Source organism: Somniosus microcephalus, chromosome 5, assembly GCF_052327205.1.
Source record: "Somniosus microcephalus isolate GS21.2 chromosome 5, FLI_Smic_1.0, whole genome shotgun sequence".
Classification (NCBI taxonomy): domain Eukaryota; kingdom Metazoa; phylum Chordata; class Chondrichthyes; order Squaliformes; family Somniosidae; genus Somniosus; species Somniosus microcephalus.
This window is the reverse complement of record NC_140991.1, coordinates 222,386,882-222,402,737: the sequence shown is the minus strand read 5'-3', so window position 1 is coordinate 222,402,737 and position 15,856 is coordinate 222,386,882. Positions and strand designations below refer to the sequence as shown.

The 15,856-nt window shown below is 40.9% G+C and overlaps 1 protein-coding gene across 1 annotated transcript in view; it reads left to right on the top strand.

Moving 5' to 3' along the window:
• ice1 (KIAA0947-like (H. sapiens)) overlaps positions 1-13,847 on the top strand; it is a 160,586-nt gene extending 146,739 nt beyond the window's left edge. The window contains exons 16-19 of the mRNA XM_085988719.1: positions 1,005-1,195; positions 2,949-3,055; positions 4,881-4,979; positions 10,395-13,847. Coding sequence (XP_085844845.1) covers positions 1,005-1,195; positions 2,949-3,055; positions 4,881-4,979; positions 10,395-10,591 — 594 coding nt within the window. The 3' untranslated portion in view covers positions 10,592-13,847. The remainder of the gene's footprint in view (positions 1-1,004; positions 1,196-2,948; positions 3,056-4,880; positions 4,980-10,394) is intronic.
• Positions 13,848-15,856: the final 2,009 nt, after the last annotated feature.

The following is a 15,856-nucleotide window of genomic DNA, read 5'->3' as shown; positions in this document are numbered from 1 at the left end:
GGATATAGATATTTATTTTGAAGATTTTTTTATCATGAGAGGTGTATATTTCAAGCTGCTGCATATCCCCCTCCCCTTGCGCTCCTGCACCTGTTTGCACCAGCCATCAAATTTTACTGCGCAATTGGTGGGCAATTAGCCCAACACTGCGCCAGCAATAAGGATTTCACAGTCGGAGCGGAAGATCTGTCTAGTCGGAACTTGATAGGTCACAAGTTCAGAATTTTACTCATGCGCAGGCACATGCCGAAATACACGAACGTGCTGTCCATCTCAAAGGTGGTATGACTGTGTACTCCGAGTGTGCCATCATACCAACACAAATTCTGCCCCTTGGTCATCCAGGGAGCTCGAGCTTTGGATGCCCTTCCTTTCCCCTCATAGGAATGTGTCTATTCTGTACCTGAATCATCTCCTCTTGAAGGCCCCCCGTTGTTCAATTACTGATATGCCTACCAATTTTTGATTCCAATCCACCTAGGCCAGAGCCCTTTTCAACTCACTGAAGTTGGCTCTCCTCCAGTTAAGTATTTTTAAGTTTGATTGTACCTTGTCCTTTTCCATAACTATTCTAAACCTGATATTATGATCACTGTTCCCCAAATGTTCTCCCACTGAAACATGCTCCACTTGCCCCACTTCATTCCCCAGAACTATATCCAGCACTGCCTCCTTCCTCGTTGGGCTGGAAACACGTTGATCAAGGAAGTCCTCATATACACATTTCCAGAATTCCTTCCCCTCTTTGCCCTTTACACTGTTAGTATCCCAGTCTTTATTGGGATAATTGAAGCAGAGGAAAGCCACAAATGGCTTTTGGGCATCATCGCATCAGAGAGGGAAAATTTTACCCAACCTGTTTATCTGATTTCAATCCCAAGTTCCAGAGGTAAAAGGATAGTGAGCTAGTCCACTACAACACACAATTTCCGTATATGAATGAAGCTATATATTCAAAATACTGGAAATGTTTAATTTTTTGTATTTAAATGTTTGATTTCTAGAATCCACCTCTGGATGTAAGTTGCTTGGTTTCGAGTTTCCTTATAGCAATGCAGCAGAGTCCTAAAGTAAGATTCCAAACCAGTAATGAATACGGAATGGATTTCAACGGTGATATGTGGGAGCTGATTTACGCCATCGATCTGTTGTGTTCCCAACAGCAGTGGACATGGACACATGACTGTTTCATAAGGTACTTCACCAATATGCTGTGACTAATGAGCTCCAAGACATGGAAAACTAACAAAATACTATTGATTTCAAATAACCATATAACTTTTAATTAATTCTAACATACGCTGACTCTTAGGCCGGAATTTTCCCATAAAGCTTGGGTGGGTTTGGAGCATGGGGGCAGTTAAATTGTTAAAAATGTGAATCCTGGCCTGATCCCACCTCCAATCCGCCCACTTCCAGTTTTCCCGGGGGCAGGCGACCAACCTGCTCCCAGGGAGCGTTATCTCAATTTAAATATTGTTACGAGGCTGGAAGCCTCTATTTTCCCCTCCATTTTGAATTTCACTGCCTGGGGACAGGTTTCTCACAATTCATGAAACCCGGCACTTAAACAGAGGCGGGGACTGCTGCATCCAGGAGGTAAGTGGATTTATACCTACTTCCTGGATCCAGGGTCCCTGCCTAACCCACCCCCCGCAATCGGAGACCCCCCCCCGATGAGGCCTCCGATCGCATTCCCAGGCCTCCCCCAACCACCACCAACGATGATGTTGAGGTCGGCCCCGATCCTTCGGCTCCCCTGCCGATTCCTCCCGCGATCCCCGATTTACCACCCTGCCCCCCCCCCACCGTTCCCCACTTGCCTGCCGATCCCCGACCACCCCCCCCCCCCATCGCCTGCCAATCCTGCAAACCCCTCAATCCTCTCTTCACCACTCCTCACTCCCACCGATCTCGCAACTGAGGCCTACCCGCCTGCAGCCAGCCAGCCTCTCAAGCTGGCTGGCTGCAGGCAGGAATCTGAGGCCTCACATTCAAATTAGGCCCTGCCAGTAAAATCAGCAGGGCCTGCGAACCCCCCACCTCCCCGAACAATCCGGCCTTATTTTCTGGTGATCAACTTACTTGAAAAAGTCAGTGATTACATAGTAATCATTTTTTTCAAGTGGATGCCACCATGCATCAGCGTACAACCCATCAGCTTCTGCCACGACACCCACTACCATGAAAAGGCAAAGACTACATGGTACCACTCGCTTCATGGTTTAGTTTATAACAGCCATATGGAACTGAACCATACAGTTAACTAATCTCAATTAGGTGCTACAATTAGCCTCAGTACCCCAAGCTAGAACAGGATAAAAATCAGGCAGGGTTCACACTCATGATTGCTATTCAGTGACACTTGCTGGAATGTACATACATTTGGATGTCTGGTGGTCACTTGGGTGAGCGTCGAGGGCTTCAAAGGTCTCTGGAGCTGTACCCAGCACAAGCCAGTTTAATTAATAACTTGAATGTTTTTGCAGCATTTTCAAGGTTGCAATTACACAGAAGCATCAACTTAAGAGCCATGTTATCTGAAATCCACTCAGAACATTGCCTTGCTATCAACCTGGAAATCCATTGCTCTACAGAGTCCTCCAGAAGCTATGACAATTTTGTTTTAATAATTGTTCATACTTAACATTTTAAATGGATGTTCAATTGAAATATATGGCTAACAGCCAGCCTCTAAAACGACCATAAGGAAATTAACAGCAGCTAGTGGGCACACTGTTGTAAAATATCCCTTTGCATGATATAACTAAGTACATCCACTTTGCTTCCAGTTCAATGAAATGTCAGACATGTAAGAAGTTAAGTGCTTCTCTTTGATAGTATTTCCCTGTACAATGCTGTTCACCTTTTCACTGGAAAGTTTATAGTGTGCATTTTCCTTTCTTGATAGTGGTTAATTGGTGCTATGGTTTTATATTTTTTTTTAGGAAGGAGGTATGGCCTATAATGGATAAGTGGATGAAACGCAGAAAAGGACATAAAAATGTTCTTCACATTCAGGATGCCACGGTTGCAGGCGTCATGAGACTTATTGGTAATTAACTTGATTGCTAACTGTATTTGCATTAGCTGAAGATCCTGCTAATCATGAAGTACTACAAATTTTGCCACATATAGGGGCGGGCTCAGTGCAGCCGAGGTAGGTGGCGGGTTGCAACCCTGCTCCCGGCTCCATCCCGCGCTGAGAAGAATTTTCCGTTGATAAGTCTTGTTAAGCCCGCCCTGCAAGGTTCCCGGCCAATTAAAAGGAAGCAGGTCTGATTATGTCATTTGATGACGCATCATCAGCTGGTTTCCTTAAAGGGACCATGTCCACATTGATTTTGACATTTGTGCTGTCCGTGTTCTACAGCCTTGAGGTGCTGCAAACACTGACGAGCACTGCACAGAGGTGCACGGCTGCACCCAGACTCTCCCATGACTCCCTCCATATGTTTATGGAGGGGGTCACAGCACGCAGGGAGGTTCTCTTCCCTTCCCGTGGGCGGAAGAGACCTCCCCAAGAGATCAACGCAGCCTGATTACACATTACACAGGAAAGCACGAGTAGGGATGTCGTCAGGAGGACCAGGCTGCAGTGGCGCAAACCTTTCAATGATCTCAGTAGATCACGAAACGTTACTGCAAAGCCACACGCAACCTCATCCAGCTGTGCCACTCATCACATCCCCATCACTCTGCCTTCCCTACCCTACTCCTGCACATCTTTACTCGCACCAACTTACCTTGCACCTCCACCCATCCCTCTCTATCTACATTATCACATCCCCATCTCACTAGCCACCCCTCACATTCACCCTCATCCCACAGCAAGCATACCAACTAACAACACACAAGGGTAGGCACTTGGGTGGTTTAGCCAATGTTCATGTGAAGTTTCTGATAATGTGCTGTCAAACATTGAAACCTTTATTTTCAACACTTTTGCCCTGAGATCAACATTTGACTCTGCTTTCTTGCTATTTGAACAGTAATTATGGTGCATTTGAAGATAACATGATGCCCCCTCATGCATGCATGGTTACATTGAGTGAAAAGTCAGTATAACTGCCATTGTTGACATGTATTTGTCCTTTTCAGTCTGGATAGCTGAGAGCAGATTTTTTAATATTAACTTTTATTGTAATTATTTTCCTGTTATAGTGTACTACAGGCCTTGCATTGCAGCATACAGCATATGCTATTGCAGTGAAATAGGTAGTGTACATTTAGAGCTGGCTTGAGGATGGCCCTGGCAGTTTATTATAATGAGTGATGGTTCTGTGTGAAAACTTTGCTCTGTTTCATTTGATTTCATCACTAAAGGTGTGGGCCTGTCACTACTATATTTCTGTTGGTCTATGCTCAGACTGATTGCTGGATATCTTCTTTGCTGAGAGGAATTGCGAGCTGCTGATGCACTTGCCTGATTTTGACATCAGAAATAGGAACTATTTTTTCAAGATTTTCTTTGGGAAGGGGAAGTGACAATGTAAAATTGGCAATCCTGTATCAATCTGTAAAATAATTCAATATTATGGGCCGCCTTTAAGACATTTTGAAGAAGAGCAGGGAAGTTATCCCCGGTGTCCTGGCCAATATTTATCCCTCAACCAACTATAACAAAAAAGATTATCTGGTCATTATCACATTGCCGTTTGTGGGAGCTTGCTGTGCACAAATTGGCTGCTGCATTTCCCACATTACAACAGTGACTCCACTTCAAAAAGTACTTCATTGACTGTAAAGTGCTTTGAGACATCCGGTGGTCGTGAAAGGCACTATAGAAATGCAAGTCTGTCTTTCTTTACAAATCAGTGCTGGTCAGAATTGTGTTGCTACACTCATTTATGTTGAACTGGGTTTTATTTAATTGCCAGGACGCTTGGGTCAGCAAGGACTGAAGAAGGGATCTGCAATAGCTGTAAAAAACATTGCTACAGTGATAAACAAATTCCTCCAACAGGCTTTTCAAGAGGGTAAGTGTCCCTGTATATTTCACTCTGATTTCTGAAAAAGCTTTCTTGCTTAAATTTTGAAGACTATTAAACACTTGATCATGTGACTTCAAGAATTGCTTGTATTCTGCACAGAAGCCCTGTTTACTAAATCATCAATAGAATAAACTGGTAACAGCTCTTCTCTGTTAGAAGCTAAGCTTAAATCGGTATGATCAGTCAAACATGTTAAACCCCATTGATCATTCGGTCTTGTTTTCTGAATTGTTGCTCAATGTTCTTTCTGGGCCAATGTTGCTATATGCCAAAGTCAGATAAAATTACACATTTTATTCAGCAAGAAAAACTTTTGTCTTTCCTTGGCTGTAGATCCGAAGCAGAAATATACTCTCAATTTGCCATGGTGTGTAATGCTATCTGATATATCCTCAGGCTGATCCAGCACTTGCTTTTCGATGGACTCCTCCTCCAATGAATTCACATTTTCTGGTGAAATTGGTACAGGCCTGTCAGAAGGCGATTGTATTTGTGTTGAATTCCAATCTTATGTAATCCGTCACTATAGTTTGTAAAAGTATCTTATCTTTCTGAGAAAATATGCATTATATATACTCTAGAGCAGACTAGGAAATATTTTTTCCTTCCTAGTAAAAAGCATCCAGAGCCTGGTGTCGAGTATGAAATAAAAACAGAAAATGCTGGAATGCACTGTAGGCCTGTCTGTGTCAGTAGTCATAAAGTCATAACGGTACAGAAGGAGGCCATTCGGTCTATCGAGTCCATGCCAGCTCTCTGTAGAGTAATCCAGTCAGTCCCATTCCCCCGCTCTATCCCCGTAGCCCTGCAAGTTTATTTTCCTCAAGTGGCTATCCAGTCTCCCCTTGAAAACAATGAGTGTCTCCGCTTCCACCACTTCCGTCGGTAGCGAGTTTCAGGTCCTCACCACTCGCTGCGTAAAAAAGTTTTTCCTTACATCCCCCCTGTATCTCTTGCCCAAAACCTTAAATCTGTGTCCCCTAGTCCTTGTACTACCAACTAGTGGGAACAGCCTTTCCCCGTCTAGCCTATCCAAACCCGTCAAAATCTTGAACACCTCTATCAAATCACCCCTCAACCTCCTTTGCTCTAATGAAAACAAATTCAGCTTCTCCAACTTGTCCTTGTAGCTAAGATCCTCCATCCCCGGAACCATTCTGGTAAATCTCCTCTGCACCCTCTCAAGGGCCTTCACATCCTTCCTAAAGTGTGGTGACCAGAACTGGACGCAATACTCCCAGTTGTGGCCTAACCAGCGCTTTATAAAGGTTCAGCATAACTTATCTACTTTTGTACTCAGTAGCTGTATTTATGAATCCCAAGATCCATATGCTTTGCTAACCACACTCTCAATATGTCCTGCCACCTTCAGGGACCTTTGCACATTAACTCCCAGGTCCCTCTGTCCCTGCACACTCTTTAAAACTGTGCCATTAAGTGTATATTGCCTCTCCCTGTTCCTTCTGCCAAAATGCATCACCTCACACTTCTCTGTATTAAATTCCATCTGCCACTTGTCTGCCCATTCTGCTAGCCTTTCTATGTCCTGTTGCAGTCGATTGGTATCATCCTCACTGTTTGCCGCACCTGCAAGTTTGGTGTCATCGGCAAATTTAGAAATTCTACTCTGTATTCCAATATCCAGGTCATTTAGATATATATCAAAAAAAGCAGTGGCCCCAGCACTGACCCTTGGGGAACACCACTGTCTACCATCCTCCAGTCTGAAAAACAGCCATTTACTACAACTTGCTGTTTTCTGTCCTTAAGCCAATTCCTTATCCAAGCTGTCACTGACCCACCTATTCCATGAGCCTCAATTTTGTTAATCATCCTTCTATGTGGTACTTTGCTAAACGTCTTCCTAAAATCCATGTAGACAATATCCATTGCATTCCCTTCATCAATCCTCCTTGTTACTTCATCAAAAAATTAAATTAGATTAGTAAAGAGAAAAAAACAAGTTAATGTCTTGGATGGGACCCTTGGCCAGTAATGAAAACTGGAAGACAAGTGAGCTTTATAATAGGATGGAAGGAAAGAAATGGTTGGGGTAAAGTAAGATAATGATGGATTGAGGGTTCCATAGAAAGGGGTTAAATCTGGTGGAGGAAAAGTGAAAAGACATTAGAGGGTAAAAGGGCATGAAACCAGCTATTGAGAGGTAATTACAATACTGGAAATCAGAAGACATAATGCAGCAGACTGCCCAAAAAGAGGAAAGAAAGGCCAACATCTTTGGCTGAGGAAAAAAAAAAAGGACATTTCAGAAGGCCTGGTGCCAAAACATCAGAGCAAATGGGTTGAAGACCGAGAAACTAGAAAAAATCAGCCAGAGTCTTTACAAGAAGTAAATGGAAAGAAGCATAATTTGGGTAGCTGTAGGAGTCTGTGAGCTTGTTTTACATGTCTGTGGCAAACCCATTGCCAGAGATGGAGAGAGAGATTGGCCCAGCAATAAAAAGTAAATGCCCAAGATGGACCATGTAAAGGCAAAAAATAGATGTACATTGGAAGCATAATCAATAAAATTCTCAAGATCAGAGTGAGATCAGAAAGTGCCACCAATACATTCATCAGTTTAATGGCAGAAGAGATTAGGGAGAGGGACTGAGTATAATTGGAACGCATGTTCTACATATCCTACAGGAAGACAAAAATAGTTGGGACAACTTTGAAGTATGAATAATCATCTGGAATCTGATAGAAAGTCATTAATTTAAATCTGGATTTGAGGATCACTGTAAAGAACATCTAATAGCAGAGTCGATCCATGGAGAACAGTTGGTTGCTCTAGCCTCAGCATATGCTGTCTCCTGATATCAGTAATGCAGTCATGGACTTAAAAATCAGTGGCGTGCTATACATTAGGAAGATTAAGTTGTGAAATGTTGTAATCTGAGTGTAGAAAAAGCATATAGAGCTTCATTTCGGGGTCATTTAGTAGCGGTGCTAGCATCTTTTGGTCTTCAAAGGTAAAATTCCCTTATTTAGGGGATCTGTTCCAGTAGAATTGTTTCAGTGCCTGCCCTTATGATATTCAAAATAATCTTCACAAAATGCTGCAGACTCTTCAAGATCTGTTTTTTTGGCACTGTGGTGATGTAAATCAGTATTAAAATACTCAAAGTCTACACTTCTGTTGCAGTTTTGTTTGCACACAAATATGCATGGTGACATGGTCACTGAAATAATAGGATGTCTTCTGAAAATTGTGCTTCTGAATCCTGAGTTCCCTACAGCGCTGTGTGTGGCAAATACAGTACAAGTTACCTGTAGCACACAGTCACAGTAGAATTTCTCTTTGCTCATTGAATGAGGAAACACCTTTTCTCTTTCTGAGCTGGTACACCTTGGGGTTGTTTTATCGTTTACTGCAGATGTTTAAGTGCTTTTGCCTTTACTTTGGAGCTCTGTGTTCCCTCTTTTAGTCAAAGGAATATATACACTGCCTAAAACGAAGCCCTATGCACAACAGAAAGGAGCAAATTAATTTTATCCAGGCATTGTGCAAAATTTTAATCATATTCATAAATTTTAAGGATGCACTATAGCAGCCCGCCAAGACTTCTTCAACAGCTCCTCCCAAACCCGTGACTTCCATCACCTAAAAGGACCAGGCAAGTCACACACCATCCCTACTGGGACATGTATTGCTGTTCCTTCATGGTCGCTGGGTCAAAATCCTGGAACTCCCCGAGCAGCATTGTGGGAGCACCTTCATCACGTGGGGTACGGTGGTTCACGGAAAAAGCTCATTGCCACCTTCTCGAGGAAAACTGGGAATAGGCAATAAATACTGGCCTTGCCAACAATGCCCACATCCCAAGACTGAATTTTTTAAAACGATAATCAGATTCTGTTTTTATCTTTTTTTTAAATACAAAACTTGTTTTAACTTCACAATGGAGGAGCAATACCTTTTAAAAGAATAAAGGCACTAAGTTAAGAGCAAGTCAGAGTACATTTAATTTTATATCTATAAAAGAAATAAAGACTTGCATTTATACAAGTGTTGCATTTATGTCTGTCAAATATCTCCAAGTACTTCATATAAAATTATTTGAAGAGCAGTGGCTTGTAATGGAGGTAAATATTGAGGCCATTTTGAACACAGCAAGATCTCACAAAACGGCAATGAATAGTTAATCTGCTTTTGGTGGGGGAAGAACTATTGGGCAGGTTTATAGCAAGAGACCCTGCTATTCTTTGAATAGTGCCATGCTATTTTCTAAAGTTCACCTAAACCTGAGGCTAGGTCAATTGAAAATTTCAAAACTGAGATTGATAGATTTTTGTTAGGCAAGGGTACAGATCAGTCCTTATCTAATTGAATGGCTGAACAGGCTCGAGGGGCTGAATGACCTACTCCTGTTCCTATGTTCCTAATCATATGAACAGGCAATTGGAGCCTTGACTTAACATCTCATTCCAAGAACAGCACCTCCAACAATGCATTACTTCATGGAGTGTCAGCCGAGATTATCGGTTTAAGTCTTGGAGTGGGTCCTGAAGCTACAACCTTCTCAGCCTGAGTCAAACGTGCTACCAACTGAGCCAAACGGACACCTAATAATTTTGACTTCTCTCCTATGTAGACTAGTTTACACCAATGTGATTGTGGCATTATAAGGCACTCCAGTAGCAGCGTCTCATACATCTCATTAATGCTGCCTATGCCCTCTCCTTGGAGAATGGAAAGTAGATGTCCCTTTTCCTCAATCATTTACAGCACGTTTTCTATGTGTCTGTGATCACTAACTTGATTACCTTGGGAAATTAAATTTAAAAATTCTACATGTATGACTTTGGGCAGCAAAAATATATATACAACTGTAAAATATATATTTTCAATTATAGGAGACGCAGGCAGTCTTGTGTTGTAAATTTTATGTATTAATGAAAAAAAATATTCTAAATAACTTAAATGTTCCTTTGTTGATTATTCATGTTTCATCAGTATGTTATGTCTTTATTTGTATGACCTGTTCATTGCAACATGCAACTTTCTTGCCTGTTTTTAAGCTGTCAAATAGTGAGTGGAAAGCTGGGTGGTTTAGGGAATATCCTTTTGCCTCCTAGAACTTAAGTTTAACTGAATAAAGAGTGTGAGGCTGAAGAGTGATGGAGCCAACATTTGGTATAAAGGGAAAATCTATTCCACAACTGATGGAGTATATGGGCATCTTTAGGCTGTATGTATTGGACATTCTTTAACAGGTCTTGATTTCTTGATACCCACAGTGCGAATTGTAGGAAAATGATCTAGTCCAAAGTCACTACTACTGATTGTGAATAGAAGAAAATATGTATTGTATCTGATGTTTTGAACTGACTATACGTTGCATATTATATATTGTGCAGTTGGTGATCATGTTTTCTGATTTGCAACATTTTCAGGTGTCCCGTGGCCTGTACAATTATCGGCAGTTTATGCAGTTTACGACCTGGCCCCTAGTAATCCAAAGGGAGCCCTGGAGGCCCTACATGTATGGAATGCATCAGTCACTGAACCAATCCCTTCTGTGGCAAGCAACTGTTTAATGGAACTGGAGACTCTGTGTGAAAGATTAAACTCCGAAATAACGAAACCATAAGAATTATGTCCAGCTTTTCACTTGCAGGTGATTACCTGAATTGCTCCATAAAATATCTGATAATTAAACCAATGTCTGTATTAACAATTCTGAATATGGCATTAGTATTGAGAAGACCCACCCCCCCCCCCCACCCAAAAAAAACACTTTTTGCAGAGATGGGAAGTAAGTTTTGATGCATCCTGGAACTGTGATGCTGTGATTTACCTGAATATGCATTTCAGTATAATTTGTCAGGATAGTTAAAAGACCATTTTTTGTGTTAAACTTGCTATACCCCACTTTTTCTTCAGATTTTTTTTTAATTCAGTGCCTAAAACAAAAAAGATCAGGCCTTGCTTATTATAATTAAACATTTCTATTTCTATGAAAAGTTCAGCTTGTTGCAATAAATTTTTAATTTACAGGGAGCGCAACATTTTTTTGATAGATGTGTGCAAACACTAGATTGTGTTTTAAAAAAAAATTTAAATAGCTAATCACAAAGTCGAGTGCTTCTCGACTCCAATCAAAAATGCTGAAAGCCAGGATTCCAAAGTAAACCTTAATGAAACTGTAATCCTGTTCCTGAAATAAAAAACTGTCGATGCTTGTACATGAACAGGTATTTTTCAGATGCTGAGGGACCTGCTGTATATTTCTAGCATTCCCCATTTTTATTTCAGGTAGCCAGCATTTGCAATCTTTCTTAATCTTAGTAATTTCCCCCACTTTTTTTGCAACATAAACAATGCAAGCTGAGTATGACCAGAATATGTATTATTGAAAACTGGTCATTATCTGGCAGAACAGCAAAGGTGAGGGCAGTGCTGCACAAAATCACGTTGTTCACTTTCCATCTTTGAAAAAGTACAGTTCTAACCACCTGGGTCTGGTGGGTTGCAGCAGCACACACTGCTGCCCTTTCAATCTAGCTAATCCCGTATTTCATGTTGATTATATAATCTTCCCCAACATGATCTAAACATCCATAGAATCATGGAATCTTACAGCACAAAAGGAGGCCATTCGGCCCAACGTGACCATGCTGGCATTTTGAAAAGAGCTATTCAATTAGTCCCACTCCCCTGCTTTCTCCCCATAACCATTAACACCGATGCCAAAAAAAAATCAAATGTGAAAGCTACCAAATGCAGAAAAAGTGGGGTAAGGAGTACAGTCTTCAACCAAAATTACAAGACTAGAAAATAATTTGGGTAAATGAAGAGAGAGAGAGAGATTACTATTGAATAATAACCAATGGATATGGTTTTCTTCATACAGGGAAATAATTTTAAACTCTATTATAACTCATTCCCATTCTGGCAGTTTTTTTTCTCCCCTTTCACTCTAGTCAAAGGCTTGAATAGTGACAGGTCACCATAGCCGGCCATCGCATCTTTTATGCTAGAAAAGGGAAAAAAATATCAGCATGGGATTTTGCACCTGAATGCCATCTAGTGACTCCCTGCTGAAAAGTGTGTGTCATCAGAATGGCCACTGGGCAAGATATTTGAGGGCTACTGATACCTGAGGCACTGCAATCCTACACGAGTCAGATCCCTCCGGAGAGGAAACGAGAAAGGGTGATTGAGGGTACGAAAATTTATTGGGAGTTAAGGCAGTATTGTTGCCTTACTGTTGCTGAAGTGTACTTTACCATGTGCTCCCAAAATAATCAACCATTTTGTATACAGACGGGAACTAGGCGACCATCATTGCATGTAGTATCATAGTTTGATTTAAAGTTAAAATCAAAATTGATTAACTAGATTCCAAAAGTTTGTTGCAGCAGATGCTATTTTTGGATATTTGAACCCACATTGCCTGTGATGAGGCAAACCTTTATAATAGCAAACAGTTTGTTTTACTATATGTTGACCCCATTAGACAAACCACATAGTGTTATTTGCTTTTTCAGTCCTGGAAATTGTTTAATGCCATCAGACTTTCCTGGGAATGATTTCAGGATGTGTACAGTAATCGCTGGCCAGGTTAAAATAGTAGACTCAAAATATTAATTTCTTCTGCTGTCAGCAGTAGTCATGACAAAGTCAGACTTTGTTCCAAGCTTGCTGTCTTGTCTGGAATTGCTTTATTAATTTCAACAAAGGGAGCTATTGGCCTCAATGTCTCTCACCTGTTGCTGATCAATGTTCAGTGACTTTAGCTAAAATGTATTCACGCATGGCCAATACTCAATGTCTAGACTCACGAGGGAGAACAGCCACTTGTGTAAGGTACCAGAGGACTATCCATGCTTATAGAAATATATCTCATCAGCCACTGCCTTTGAAGAAAGGGGAGAAAATTGGCAGAGGAAAAAAGGGGGCGGGAACAGAAATTGGTACTTTTATCAGCCTTTGTGAGCTTCTAACAAAGTACCATGATGCTTTTCATATTTTTGTTCCTTAGCACTGTCCTTTACCACCATCCGTCTGTGTTTCTAGCTGTGTGTTCAATCAATGAAAATGTTAGTACATCTTTAGTGTCAGCCCTGTGAATCAATCACGCTCTCTGATGTGGATTTTGTACAGAATTGCTAGCTGGGAATTGGGAGATGCCCACATTAGTCCACTGTGTGGCATTGTGAAGATATTGTGGGCAGGCCTAATGGGAGAGAGTGGGTTATGTTCTTCCTCATATCACAAGTTAAATTATTTCCCAGTATCCCATCATTCCAAGTGGTATTTCTATTTATACTGCACTTACAAATACCAGGCACTTGTATGGTACAGTAATAATAAAAATATGGAACTTGCGATTTAAAAAATTATTTGGCTGGAGTTCATCTGACCACAGATTTACTTCCAAATGCAAAGTAACCATTTAAAAATTGCCCCATTTCACCTCAGACCACACATTGTTTAATGCTGTATTGTTTGTGCCTGTGTGCTCTGATGATTCAGCTATATTTGTTTTTAAGCTGTTGGATAAGCAAGTCCAAATTTATACGAAAAATAACAATGTAGATATTTTGTTGAGTCCCCCCAGGTCCCTGGATTCGCAGAGGTTATAGTTATGTACATATGATTATTCATAGTGAAAAACAGTGGGGTTTTTTCTGTGAATGCTTGTAATTAAATGAAACATTGTTTCTGAATATTTTTGTTCCATTTGGGAATGTTTATTATGTATAAAGTCACAGGTGCAATGTAGGTTTTGGGTTATGTAAAAATATGTATAACACTTCTGATTTTTAAAAATTTTTTATACAAATTCTTCTGGAATTTTCATGTGCAACACTTTTTATATTAAAGTAAAATATCGAATCACATTTCTTGTTTTGTTTTTGTGAGCAGTATTCTAATGCAGAGGTCAGAAATGAAATGGAAAGTAAGTTGCAACAGAAAAGAATGTCAATGACATGCTATTTTAAAATATAAATCCATAGGTTTCATGCCCTGATAGCCATTTGCCATGCTTTGCTAAGCTATCCAGGCGAGGTCTTGTGCTAAAGCAGGGCTCTCTCTTCATCAACAACCTGCATTTATATAGCACATTTAACATAGTAAAACGTTCCAAGGCGCTACAGTGTTGTGTGTGGATGGAGCCTATCCACACCGATAAACACGCAGTAGAAATCCACAAGAGTAGGTTTTGCACACCTTCATGTGTCCACCTGAGGTAACATTGGCTGGGGTCCAAAGATGTGCGGGTTAGGTTGATTGGCTATGATAAATTGACCCTTAGTGTTAGGGGGATTAAATACGTGGGGTTACAGGGATAGGGTGGGATATGTGTTGGTGTAGGGGTTACAGGGATCGGGTGGGATATGTGTCGGTGCAGGCTCGATGGGCCGAAATGGCCTCTATCTGCACTGTGGGGTTTCTGTGATTTCTGTGGGTCCAGGAGTAGGTTGCCTACCCAGCCACCGTACCAGAAATGATGTCTGGTGTATTTTACATGAAAGATCCCTTCTCCTAAACATGCCCATTCACAAGATGGCACTGTGTGATGAAGCAAATATTTAATAAAACAAGGGGCGCGTCCGAGTGCTTCAACTTATTCAGCTTCACCAGATCTCATCGGCAGCTTAATATTTCTCTTCAGTTCATTTGGCATTACTGTTCAATACATAGTTTGACAGTACCAAGTAATCAAGATAAACAAATTTGAATATTTTTTCTTGTGCAGTTTTTAAGGTGACATAGGCATTTTTTGAGTTTTTTTTTATTAAATACTGCTGAGTACTTTAAGTAATACATGGTGTGGAGATGCCGGAGTTGGACTGGGGTGGACAAATGTAGTAAGTCACACAACACCAGGTTATAGTCCAACAGCTTTATTTGAAATCACAAGCTTTCGGAGCGCTGCTCCTTCTTCACCTGAAGAAGGAGCAGCGCTCCGAAAGCTTGTGATTTCAAATAAAGCTGTTGGACTATAACCTGGTGTTGTGTGACTTACTACATTAAGTAATACAGGTATCCCCACCCTCCCCTCCTGCTGCAACCAGAGCTTGCCGTGAAGTAGGGGCTTGAGGCCTGAGCATAACAGTGGGACGGTAGGATTTCCACAGTGGGAACACAGCTGGGTGTTTAGGGAGGCTCAAGATTACATTGGATCACGGTGGGAGTTGGCAGCAGCAATGGAGTGGAAGTGTACAGCATGCCATGTGGTTTGGTGGAGAACAACACCATTTATCTTGGAGGTCCAACTGGGAGACTGATCTTGGAGATGAAGCTTGGAGGACTGACTTTGATGTAAGTAAAATGAATGCGCAAGTTTATTCATGATGTGTAGGTGATGGAAATAGGTACGACAAGAAGTATTCAAGTGTTGCTTGACAGGAAATATGTGCAAATGTCAGACTTAACAGTAATTATAGATGGTATGGTTTATGCCTATTTCATAATAAACAGTAATTAATTCCCATTTTATTTTCACCTAGTTTAGTAAGTATTGTTTGACAATGAATGTAAAAGGTACAGAAAGAGTTGTCAGTCAGGTCTGAAACTTGGTGCGCACACACACAAAAATCTATAATTCAGTATGTGTGATCTGATTTTATGATGGGATTTTGCTATTACAGTTCCCATAGGATTTACAACATTTTAGAATATCATCTAAGTTCATCCAGTCGAGCTTAATTCTAGTGTTTTAAGATGACAGCACCTAATGAAGACTGGATAGAACTAAATAAGCTTTTAAAGCAACTTACCTATATGCAGCTGTCACCTAAACACAAATCCAATCTAGTCAACCAGTGTCAATCAATTCATTTTACTGAGGATCTCAATTTTTAATTGCATATGACTGCATTTTAATACTTTTTTTTGGTGATCA